Source organism: Rhinoraja longicauda, chromosome 11, assembly GCF_053455715.1.
Source record: "Rhinoraja longicauda isolate Sanriku21f chromosome 11, sRhiLon1.1, whole genome shotgun sequence".
Taxonomy (NCBI): Eukaryota; Metazoa; Chordata; class Chondrichthyes; order Rajiformes; family Arhynchobatidae; genus Rhinoraja; species Rhinoraja longicauda.
Window position 1 is genome coordinate 44139835 of NC_135963.1, and position 13379 is coordinate 44153213.

At 40.6% G+C, this 13379-nt stretch overlaps 1 protein-coding gene across 3 annotated transcripts in view; it reads right to left on the minus strand.

The window, feature by feature from the left end:
• Nucleotides 1–11949, minus strand: part of LOC144597845 (ubiquitin-conjugating enzyme E2 U-like) — a 55695-nt gene extending 43746 nt beyond the window's left edge. Inside the window, exons 1-3 of one of the 3 annotated variants that reach the window (XM_078407511.1) lie at nt 11759–11949; nt 8450–8601; nt 2895–2976 (exon numbers count right to left, since the gene is read on the minus strand). In XM_078407511.1, coding sequence (XP_078263637.1) covers nt 2895–2976; nt 8450–8515 — 148 coding nt within the window. In that variant the 5' untranslated portion in view covers nt 8516–8601; nt 11759–11949. The remainder of the gene's footprint in view (nt 1–2894; nt 2977–8449; nt 8602–11758) is intronic. The other 2 variants (XM_078407509.1, XM_078407510.1) reach the window with 2 other exon arrangements.
• Nucleotides 11950–13379: the final 1430 nt, after the last annotated feature.

Sequence of the window (13379 nt, forward strand, 5' to 3'; positions counted from 1 at the left end):
AAACATTTTATGCAATAGCAATAATGCCTCTGTAATATTCTGTTGGCCAAGGTAATATTGGGGAACTTATTTCTGAGGGACCTCTAGTAGACCAATACTGGTGAATGTCATTGGGTACCTCGAGAAATGTAACCTTCATAGCTACATACACTACTTTCCCACCTTGATGGGACAGGAGGGTGGGATTGAGATGGGTGAGAGGTAGAAAGTTGGGGAGGCATGGAATAGATACCTCAAAGCACCAGAGAGGTAGAACCAATGCTATTTCCACAAAGTACCCGTAATACATTAGCAGCATAAGTAAACCAGTCAGAATTCTCTTCCAGGCTAATATCTCCAGCTGCAAGGCTCTGATCATGCTTGACAAGCTTCAGTGGGTGGGAAACATTGTCAGCATGCCTGCCATATGATTCTGTAAATAAGCAGTCAATGCGAAGCTCCAGTAGGAAAAGATATTCCAAGAGGAGCAAAATGCTTCCAGGACATCCTTGCAAAACTGTAAGATCCTCAAGGGTTCATGAGAATGCCTGCCAAGTGACAACTTAAAATGGAAAAGCACGTGGGTCAACACAGATTACTTCACGTCTCAGAATAGACACAAGGAAATGCAGATGCTGGAATCTTGAGCAAAAAACATAAGGAGCTGGAGTAACTTAGCAGGTCAGGCAACATCTCTGAGGAATATGATGGGTGACGTTTCGGGTTGGGACCCTCCTTCCGACTGTTTGTACTAGGAGGGAGAGAAAGCTGGAAGGGAGGTGGGATAAAGGCAGACAATTGATACATGTGAGGGGGCTGATATAGCAGGTGGGTGGACAAAGGGCAGAAAAGGAGACAGAGGGCTATGAGATAAGGACAGAAGAGGTTGGGCTGAAGGGCCTGCTTCCGTGCAGTATGACCCTCAGATTCTAACAGATTTGCCAGGATGTTGTTTTGATTAGAGAATATTAGCTCTAGGAAGACATTGGACAAACTTGGTTTGTTTTCGCTGGAGTGTTGGAGTCTGAGGGTGACTTGATGATGCACAAAATTATGAGAGGTGTATGGATAGTCAGCCTTTTTTTAGGGTGGAGATATCAAATACTTTATAGCTTTAAAGTGAGAGGGGGCCATTTTAAAAGAGATTTACAAGGCAAGTTTTTTGACAGCCAGTGGTAGGTGCCTGAAACGTGCTACCAGGGGAAGTGGTGGAAGCACTTGTAACAATGTTTAAAAGGCATTTAGACAAATATAGGAAGTGGCACGAAATGGAGGGGCGTAGACCATATGCAGGCAGGTGTGCAGTTTAGATTGGCATCATGGCAAGCACAGAACCATGGCTGCTGTGCTGTCCTGGTCTACGTTCTATGTTCCCTCTGTAGACACAATATACTATCCACCTAATTACTTTTATTGTCATGTAGAGTGATTCACTACAGGATTTCCTCAAATGAGCTGTTTGGCTGAGGGAATCGCCACATTGTGTACACATCGCAGTGGTGATTATTTGGCTATTATTATGAGTTGAAACATGTGATACTGCCTATCTAAAATCGGCCAACAACTCATTTTTGGATTTTCCAACTGGTTGGCCTCTTGATCAGAAGAATCAATGGAAAAGGTTTGAACTCATTTGAACCTGTAAAAGAACCTATAAAGATTTTTTGAGTCCATTCCTTTTTTCAATTCAATATTCTTTTTTTTTTAAATGTTAATTTTCATTGCGCCAGTACAATGACCACATTTTACCAATCTTTCAGCAGGGATTATAAAATACAAAATGGGAATCAATGCTGAACTAAAACTGCTTTAGTGACTTCAATCTGGTAAGTACTTGAATAACTTATTTTTCATCTAATTTGCCCCTGTCAGTAATAATTCAGAACACCAACAGAGAGAACAATAACATGGTTTTAATTAATTCCTATATTATTATACCTGACAGTGATTAATTATTCTACGCAACATGAAACGAGTCCAAAATCTTTCAGTAATTTTTCTTTTCTGTTACTAGGTATGACCCAATATTTGAACGCATTTTCTTTGGTTGAACTTTTTGGTGTCACATCGGCAAAGAAATATTGAAAACTAAGCTTGACTTGCTCTCCACCTTTCATCAATCAAATTCGATTAGACTCTTTTGGAATTGTCTGACAAGCATAAAAAGATAATTCATACCTCTGATATTATCCTCCATTGAAGCACAGAAGCACTAGAATATGCAAGCCAATCAAATAGAGAATTTAGTAATTCCGGAGGATATAGATAAAATTCCATATATCACCACTGAGTGTGCGTGTATTAAAGAAAGAGTGCAGGGAAAAGAAAATTGTGAAGGGGAAGGAGAAAGGGGAAAGAATGATTACGGCGGGGAGAATTAGCTCAGCAGTGCTGCAGACAAAGATGCAGATGATTAATTGTTGCTATAGCAACCATACTCCAGTATGAACTTCAGGAGCAAAGAAAATAAATAGAAAAACACAGTGGAAATAATGACAAAAAAATATGTTTTGAGCTCAAAACATTAAAATCTGCAATAGTTAAAATTGTTTGTTGCAGAATGGAATTTCCTTTGCAATTCCAAACTCATCTGCCACTCATTTAGTTTCAAAATGAAGTTTAGTGAATTTACTGTCTCATTTATCAATTCCTCTCAAAAACTAAAAAAAAAACAGAATATGAAAAAAATGCACAGATTTATTGAAATTGAAAACTCTATGCAGACAGAAGGAAAAGCAGTGTAATTCTAGAACAGCCGAAAATCTGAAACAGACCTCCAGGCTTTTTGCTCCGGCTTTTCATTTAAATTATTAATTGACAACATCTGCTGATGCAGAAAACATAATTTTTGTTTGCCTTCACCATACATTCCCCTTCAGAAATTATAGATGAAAGATGTTTAGTTCCAAACTTACCTTCCCAGAGAGAATCTTTCAATCCTTGCACCATGGCCACCCATTCTAATAGATCCTCTTTAACTGGGCATGCGGAAATACCCTTCAGTTGTGTAAAATAATAATTTATTGTTAAAGTGTGTGCTCACAAAGACATATATAGTTAATTATATTCACCAACACAAAGTCATTCTTCTTTTTCTCTCTACTGCTAGTCTTCAGTTTGCAGTTAACAGCTTATGAACCCATGTGGATAGTAGCTGAAGATATTTAGACTCATTTGTGGTGTATTCCATGATAAAAAAAGCTGCCAATATTTACTAATTTGCCTCATATGAGAGGCATCAATACGTTAAGGTATTGGTGGACCACTGCCCATCATACAATGAGCCTTACTGAGATCATTGTCCTTGGGAACATAAAGACTGCAAAAATAATGTTCCTGTGGAAGAGAAAGAATTTTATACTTAGGAACACAACACGATGCATCCAAAGTCTACAATAGATCTACAGCTGAATGAGGTCAATCTTAACATCCAACATCAGGAATGAAACACCTAGCTCATGCCTGAAGTACTGTTCAAAATTGAATAACTCACATTAATATCAACAAAGACATCTCGATATCAAAAATAAAACACCATATCTGAGCAACTGCGTCTCCAGTCTCGTACTACTTCAAACAAAATGAAAATGATCACGAAAGGCAGGAATCCCTGTCATTGTCAACTCACACCAAACATTCACATGTTTCACCACATCCCAATACATTTATCATTACTCCAAGATATGTACCATCAGGTCACAGTTTTCACACAATGGCAACTTTTCTGGCTTAGCAGACTTAAGATTCGAGATCAAGATTCAAGATTGAATTTATTGTCACATGTACCAATTAAGGTACAGTGACATTTGAGTTATCATACACCCATACTAAGTAAAAACACCAAGACACACAGCGACATAAAATAAAAATTTAATGTAAACATCCACCACAGTGGATTCCACATTCCTCACTGTGATGGAAGGTAATAAAGTTCAATCATCTTCCTCCTTTGCTCACCCACGGTTAGAACTGTTGAACCATCCACAGTCGCCACTGCCGACTGTCTGAAGCCCTCACGTCGGGATGATCGAAACTCCGGCGTCGGGATGGATTGAAACACTCTCTGCAGCACGGAGCTCCCGAGTTGGCCTCTTCTTGCCAGAGACCGCGGACTTCACAGTGTTAAAGTCCACAGGCCCCGCGATTGGAGCTCTCCACAGCCGATCCTCGGCAAAGGATCGCAGCTCCACGAGGTTAAAGTCCGCGCCACGCCCGCGGCTTGAAGCGCCGGGCCGGTCTCCAGAAAAGGCTGCACCACTCCACGATGTTAGGCCACAATGGGGACGGGGATACGATACGGAGAGAAATCGCATCTCCGCCGAGGTACGAGATTGAAAAAAAGTCTGCACCAATTCACCCCCCCCCCCACCCAAAACAAACCAAGAAACACTAAAACATATTTTAACACATACTTAAAATACTAAAAAAAACAGTAGAAAGGATAGACTGTTGGCAAGGCAGCCAGTGCTGGTGGCGCCACCTGGTGTTTCAAATTAAAATTTATAAAATACAATACTTCACTATCTCTTGCACAAATCTCACACATGATCGTCACCAGTTGGTGGAAGCCTGTGGCTATTGACTCAGTAGTCTACAGGATTGTATGGTGGCCGTTATTAGGCTGACAGCCACAAAGTTCAAATTCAGAGATAATGGAGTGCTCTCACTTATCTATCTTTCCATCTCTCTTTTTTTAATTCATTTTTTAGAATGCCAACATCACCCATATGAGCAGCTTTCCTGCCCATCCATAATTAGCTTGAGAAAGTAATGGAGAGCCTCTTTGCATTACTGTAGTCCTGCAGAATGTACTTCCGCAATGCTAGGTTTATAGAGATGCATCAGGGAAACAAGCTTGTCAACCCACTGAGTTTGCATGGACCATCAACGACTGATTTACACTCATTCTACATTAATCTAATTTTTTTCCCCTACTTTCTCATCAACTCCCCCAATTCCAGCACCCACCTTTAACCAAGGGGGCAATGGCTGATGGCAAATTAACCAGTCAACTTGCAAATTTGTGGGATGCAGGAGGAAACCGGAGCACCACTGGAAGAACTTGGAAACTTTACACAGACAATATGGAAATCAGGATCAAACCTGGATATAATGTGCTGTAAGACAGTGGTTTCATTAGATGCAGCATTGTGCTTTGCATGCTATCAGATCTAGTGACAATGCAGGAATGACAATTTATTTCCAAGAAGGATGATAAATGACCTTGTAATGTTCTTATGTTCCTGCTGTCCTTGTCATCTTGATAATAAATACCTTGCTCTGACAATACCGTTGCAAGTTATTATCAGAGCATTTTAGATGAGTAATTGTATTACAGTTCTTAAATAAATAACTACATTTTGTAGATGCTACATACTATAAGTTTGGTATATGCGTACCAAAGGGATATTAAGGATGTTAATGGGAGTGCCAATTAAGTCAGGTGCTTTGGCTAGATAATGTAGAACATTCTGAGTGGTGTTGGAGTTCCCAGTTCCTTCATGAAATTTTGCAGTGATGTCCTGAGATTGGGATTATCATTAACTGTTACCATCTCCCTTTGTGTGAAGTATGACTTAAATCATTGTGGTGGTTTTTGCCTAATGCCCAGAATCTTCAGTTTTACCAGAATGCCTTGTTGTCACATTTGGTGAAATTCATTTGACGTGGAATTTAACCTTATGAACCACATATTGTAACTGTACTGGAACAGCTTAATGTATAAGATGCATCCCTGACTTGCACCTCCACACACCCTATCCTTACTCTTGAGCCTTTCCCCATTAGAAAGCCAAGATCTCTTTCCCAGCTACTGTACTCTTGAGAAAGCTAAGGCTCTACATTGCTTGATCAACACATAGCTGCCAGCTTAAACACTGGCATTTTGCAAAATGTTGAATATAGTTGAGATGTTGGAATTGCAAGTGGATAAGTCCTCAGCCACGAGAATGCCACATACAGGGCAGGAGGTTAAAAAGAGCACTTATGCCAGTACTCCACAGGGCAAACTCATGCAGGAATTCTGCTCCAGAGAATTTTCATAGCCCAATTTGGCCCAAGGCTTCAAAATACTTGTGTCAACTCTGCAGTTTTCCAGGATGTTGCATGTGCATGCAGTATAAGGCAGTAAGAAAATTACCTGTAAAAACAGGCCTTTAAGGGTTACAATTGTAACTTAGAAATGATTGGCATCCAGCACACTGACAAAATTGGTACCATGCCGACCTATTTTATGGTTTTTATGTCCAGTTTCTCTCTACATAAAAAACACAATTGCGTATGTCTATATGGCATAAAGCATTTGCTTTCTCAAACCTCACACGAAGAACACTCACTGACTTAAATTTCACAGACCCAGTCAACAAGCAATTATCCTCATATTGCATTGATTGGCTTAATTATTATTCTACTCTCAAAAATGCAAGCAATTAAAGCAATCAAGCAACACCAAAAGCAAGCAAACCTCTTAAACAATTTATTCGGTAACTCTGAAAGACTGCATGGAACACAAACTTAAAGATTTAAAGAGTGGCAGAAATAGACTAGGCTTTGGCAAAGAGAAGGGAAAACTTTTGTAGAAATGTATAGGACCAAGATTACAGACAGACAGAAATATGTAGAAAGCAATGACATAAACCAAGTAAAACCTAAATAGGAATGACATAGAACCACTTTTACTTTTGTTTGTGAGTAATACTGTAAGAGATTAATATAGAAATAGAAATGCAAATGAAGGAACAATGACAAAATGAAATAAATTAAAATCAGATCTAATTACTTTATTTTGACATTAGAAGGGAAAATAATTCATAAAACAAACTGTAAAAACGTACAATTTCACCTAACGAAGAAAGTTGACTTTGTAAAAGACATGGTGAATGGTTGTTTTTCAAACTGGATGAAATAGGATTGTTGTTAAGGCTATTGTTTTATTTGATCCCTATTAATAATATAAACACAGGGTACAAACCATATTTATGAATCTGCAGAAGGCACAAAACTTAACATTATTGCGAACTGCATTGATTGTAGAACAACATGAAGCAATTGGTAGAATGGGCAGGCACATGGCAGACAAAATTTAATGCAAGGAAATGTGAAGTGATGCACTTTGATAGGAAGAATGAGGAGAAGATGTAGAGTCATCCAGCCCCACTTCACCCTATCAATTTTCCTCTGTAAGATCACCCAACCTCCTGTGTTCCAAGGAATAGAGTTCTAACATGTCCAACATCTCCTTACAGCTCAGGCCCGGAGTCCTGGCAACATTCTCATAAATCTTCTCTGCACTCTTTCCAGCTTAATGGCATCTTCCCTATAGAAAAATGACCAAAGATTCCAAGTGTTGCTTCATCAACATCTTGTTCAACTGTAACATCACATCCCAACCTCTATACTCAATTCTCTGACTGATAAATGCCAGTTTGACAAAAGCCTTTTTCACCATGCAATCTCTTTCCGATGCCATTTTCAAGGAACTATGTACGTGGACTCCTTGATTCCTGTGTTCTACAACACTCCCCAGGGCCCACCCATTCCCTATGAAAGTCCTGGCCTGGTTTGACTTCCTAAATTGTGACACCTCACAGTTATTTGCATTAAACTCCAGTAACCATTCCTTGGCCCATTTGCCCAGCTGATCAAGATGCTGCTGTAATTTTTGTGAACCAATTTAACTGTCTACGATACCGCTTATTTTCGTGTCACCTGTAAACTTACTAATCATACTTTATACATTGTTGTTCAAATCATTGACATATAAAATAATAGATAAAGACTATTGTTCCAAAAAGGTTGCAGCTGCAGAGAGACATGCACAAATCATTGAAACTGATAGGGCAGATTGGGAATATGATTAATAAGGCATACAGTCAGTTCTATCAATAGTATAAATGCAGTTATGCTGAACCTCTATCACAATTTTGGTCTGGTCTCAAGTGGAGTATTGCCTTCGAATCTGGTCACTGTGTTATCGGAAGAATGTGAATGCATCAGAGAGGGTCCACAAAACATTTACAAGAATGATTCCTTGGATGAGGGATTTCAGTTCCAAGAACAGATTTGAGCAGCTACAACTATTTACTTTGGAGAAGGATGAGGGGAGATTTCATAGAAATATATAAAACGATGTGTCTGAAAAACAAGATTAATGGATGGCTCTTGCCTTTGATGGCCAGTCAAGGATATAAATTAAAGGGAAAGAGAATTAAGAGCGACAGGAGAACTTTTTATGCAGCATGTGGTTAGAATCAGGAATGCAGATGTGGTGGAGACAGGTTCCATTGATGTCTTCAAGTGCAAATTGGATGAATATATTGTGGTGAGAAGTTGGCAAAGCTACGGAAAATGGACTGCTGGGTGGAAGTGGTGTTGCTCTGGCAGTGAGCAGCACAGACAAGATGGATTGAACAATCTACTTCAGTGTTATAACCATTCTATAATTTTATGAGTATAAACTACTTCAACTTACAAAGAATCTAGCTTCTTGAAGTTGAATATGTTCTCTTTCCAGCAACAAATAAGCCTTGGACTGCATGGCCTTTAAGATTATTGAGTAACTGTCAAATGAAGAATCTTCTTGATTATGTAAATGTAAAATAGGACATTTTATCTTTCCTCCACCTTGTAGCATCAGATAAAAAAAGAAAGCATAAATTAGAAATTTCAACAACTTATAAAACAAATTAATCAAACGTGTCTAATATTTAAAGAAACAATATAATTATTAAGTTATAATGAGAGAGGAATAGAACAAAATGTTGCAAAGTATAAAATGGTCAGTTGCTATCTGAAGTTCTTATGCGAACCTAGTTTTCACAATAGTCACACAATTTAAATTTTTTGCTGTGGAAAGGCATCCGCTATTGGAACCGGCTTGTAAGTATAGAATATTATTTGAACAGTAGATTTTGTTGAGTTCTTTCTTGAGAGTATCTTGGGGGAAATAAACCGTATGTTTTTTTATTTCTTTCCTCTCTGCGATTTATGCAAGCTCAGTGGCTCAAAGCCTGCACATAAAAATGGCTTTAATGTGGAGGCTCAGCACATAAAACCGATTGCCATCATGGTACAAAGAACAATACATGATGTTTTGTGATTTCAAAATCCACTGTTCACAATTGAGATGTTTGAGGGTTTGCTGACAACACTTCCACTCAATAATCCCCCAATGGACAACTAAACAAATCCTCTACATTTGGTGAAAAAACAGAAAATTATGGAAAAACTGTATCTGTGGAAAGGAAAGTTAATGATTTGATCTCTGACAAGGAACATTAACTCCTTTTTCCATAAATGCTGCTTGACCTGCTTCCAGCATTTTCTGTTTTCTTTTCGGATTTCCAGCATCTTCATTTTTTGTCATATTCTATTCCTCTTGTGGTTATGTGGTCTGTTAATATTGAGCAAGATTTACTACCTAGAAATTCCCTTCAATGTCTCAATTTTAAGAACTCTCTGACACGTTTTATGATTTACAAATCTGTTGAATGAAGTTTCCACCCATGACATTCAAAGGCTGGCTTCAACACAGAATCTCAAGGTGTAATTCTCTCTTTTAAAAGGTTATATTACCAACAGTGAATGTAATGTAAACATTTTCGATTGATTGCATGATGTTTGGAAAGCCCTCATGAGTTGAAAGATTCTATAATAGGGACATTAATCTGAGTTCCTATAATCGGCATTGAGCTAAGGGTAGACATAAGGAGGACTGGAGAAGGGTCCCAATCGAAGCATCGCCTATGTATTCTCCCCACAGATGCTGCCTGATCTGCTGAGTTACTTTAGCACTTCTGCTCAAGATTCCAGCCTGCAGTTCTTTGTGTCTTCATAAAGAGAACAGCGCTGAGGGAAGATTGTGGAACAGAATGAAGGGGTAGTAAGGGTGATTTCTACAATGGTGATGAGGTTATTGATTGGTATAAGGATATTGAACAGGGTGTATGGGGATTGTATATTCAGATTTGTGATACATTGTGTGATGTGGGATACACTGATGGTGGTATGGCAATAGCATTATTCAGTTATTCAGTACGGAAACAGTCTCTTCAGCTCAACCCGCCCATACCAAGCGAGGTGCCTATCTGAGCTAGACCCATTTTCCTACATTTGGCCCATATCCCTCCAAATCTTTCCCATTCATTTATCTGTCCAATTGTCTTTTAAACATAGTAATTATATCCACCTCTACCATATCACTCCATAATCATAACCACCATTCTCTGTAGGGGAAAAACATACTCTTTGGGTCCCCTTTACATTTTTATCATCTCACTTTAAAGTTAAGACCTCTTGTTATAGACTGCCTTACTCTAAAGAAAAAGACTATGACCATCTACCTTATCTCTATCCCTCATGTTTTTTAAACCTCTAATAAGGTTGCCCCTCAGTCTTCTCCATTGCAGAAAACACAGTGCCAACCCATCCAGTCTCACCTCCAGCCCTCCAGTCCTGGCTGCATCCTCATGGATCTTCTCTGCACCCTCATGAGCTTAATCACAAAACAATGATGGATACTGCCATCACAGATACTGACCTCCCCTATGAGTTCTGTTTACAGGCCTGTTATGCTGCCGCAAGTAAGAATTTCATTGTTCCATTGTGGGTACATATGACAATTAAACACCCTTGACTATTGATATTGTTAAGATCATATGGGGCAAATGAAGATCATACGGTGTCTGGAGGCACCCACAGAGGTGGACAAAATCTTGAGAATAATGGCTTTGGAGGTTGTGATGGAATGATTGGGATGGTGAAGGAGATAGGTATTGAGGGTTATTTTGTGGGTGCGCTGAGCATTGGTTTTGGGGTGTTTTGGGGCCTGGGTATTGAAGATGATGTTATGAGGGCTCATGACTGAAGATGGCTTTGCGTGATGTGGCGGCAGTAATGGTTATGTGATTATTAGATTAGGCTTAATGAGGGCCGGGATTGGAATTAAGGATGATTTTCTTGAATGGGTGTTATGAGTAATTTCAGGAGTCTCGATAATGCCGATTTTGGAGGTAGCTCGAGTGTAATTTTGATGTTTGCATTAATTTTTGAGAAGTTGGGGACAAGGATATTTGTTAGGCTTTCTATACAATGACGGTATACACATTATTTAGTGACATGAGTTTTTTTGGCGAGTGGGTATTGGGCTTGTTTCTTTGGGATGTGCTTTACTTTGGAGGATATTTCAATTTTTTTGACAAGGTTTTTGGGAATATTTCTGGGGGGCAGGGGCTTATTGAATGTTTATTTGAGATGGGGGTATGGATGGTACATTGTTCCTGGCCGTAGTTCTTCTTGAGTATTTCTCACTCTGAGTTCAGGCTACGATCAACCTAACTGTATGTCCATAATTTTGCAGGAGGCCATTCAGCCCATTGGATCAATGTCTGGTCCCCTTTAATCTCATCCCATCTTCTATATTTTCCTGGACTCCTGCAACATTCTCACCCAGAAATGCCCATCAATTCCCCTTCGTCCATTAAACTGCACAGCATGGTAATTGTACAACAGTCAATTAACCCATCAAATCTCTGGGATCTGGGGGGGGTTAACAGGGCACCCGATGGAAACCCACGCGGACCTGCTCCATCTGAAAAGCAGAAAGACACAAAATGCTGGAGTAACTCAGCGGGACAGGCAGCATCTCCGGAGATGTTTGGGGTCGAGACCCTTCTAACCCCGACAATCTGAAAAGCAGTTTGGGGTCATTTTTCAGGACATCGCATCTCACAACCGCAGTTTGAAATCACTTATCGCAGCGAAAACGCCCGGCCAAACCTACAGCAATGTCGCCGGGCCCAGGGCTGCGTCTCTGGGTCGTCGCCGGCCCGAGCACCGCGCTCACCATCGGGCAGCCGCGACTTGCCGCGCTCCTCCTCTCGCCGGTCGCCCCGGGCTCAACGACCGACTGCGGCCTCGGCTCACCGAGTATTACGTTGGTTGCCAGGCGACGCGTTCCGGCCGAAGCTGGCGGATGCGCCCCCTGGGGGCCGGGAGGCGTCACTGCGGCGTCCCACCACCAAGGCCATCGAGTCTACTCTGCCATTCAATCATGGCTGATCTATCTCTCCCTCCTAACTTTTAACTAACTCCAGCCTTCTCCCCATAACCCCTGACACCCGTACTAATCACGAATCTATCTATCTCTGCCTTAAAAATACCCACTAACTTGGCCACCACAGCCTGCTGTGGCAAAGAACTCCACAGATTCACCACCCTCTGACTGCAGAAATTCCTCCTCATCTCCTTACTAAAGGAAGCGTAAGAAAATAACTGCAGATGCTGGTATAAATCGAAGGTATTTATTCACAAAATGCTGGAGTAACTCAGCAGGTCAGGCAGCATCTCAGGAGAGAAGGGATGGGCGAAGAAGGGTCTCGACCCGAAACGTCGCCCATTCCTTCTCTCCTGAGATGCTGCCTGATCTGCTGAGTTACTCCAGCATTTTGTGAATAAATACCTTACTAAAGGAACGTCCTTTAATTCTGAGGCTATGCCCTCTAGTCTAGACTCTCCCACTAGAAACAACCTCTCCACATCCACTCTATCCCAACCTTTCACTATTCTGTATGTTTCAATGAGGTACCTCCCCTCATTCTTCTAAATTCCAGTGAGTACAGGCCCAGTGCTGTCAAACACTCATCATATATTATCCCATTAATTCCTGGGATCATTCATGGAAATGATCGAGAAAGACCGAGGCACAAGGAACTGCAGCTGCTGCTTTACCAAAGTGCTGGAGTATCTCAGCAGGTCAGGCAGCATCTCTAGAGAATATGGATAGGTGACATTTCGGGCCGGTACCCTTTAGACTGATTGTGGTTGTGGGGAAGGTTGGGGAGGCGGTTAGAGAAAGCTGAAAGAGAGGGACCAGAGGACACATCCTCAGAATAAAAGAATGGAGATGAGGTGGGATTTCTTTAGCCAGAGGCTGATGAATCTGTGGAATTCATTGCCACAGACAGTTGTGCAGGTTGAGTCATTGGATATTTTTAAAGCTGAGATTGATAGGTTCTTAATTGGTAAGGGTATCAAAGGTTACTGGGAGAAGGCAAGACAAGGGATTGAGAGGGAAAAATAGATCAGCTATGATCAGGCTGGATGGGCCAAATGGCATAATTCTGCTCCTATGTCTTATGATGTGATGAGAGGATGGGCAGGTCAAAACCTGGCAAGTAATACGTGGATAGACACAACATGCTGGAGTAACTCAGCAGGACAAGCAGCATCTCTGCAGAGAAGGAATGGAAGACGTTTCGGGCTGAGATCTTCAGACTGGGAGTCAGGGGAGAGTGAAACTAGAGATATGGAAGGGTACAAAGTGAATTTAAGACGTGAAAAGGTCAGATCAAAGCAGACATTGATTAAGGAAATGTAGAATGGTTCATTGTTGGCTGAGGGGA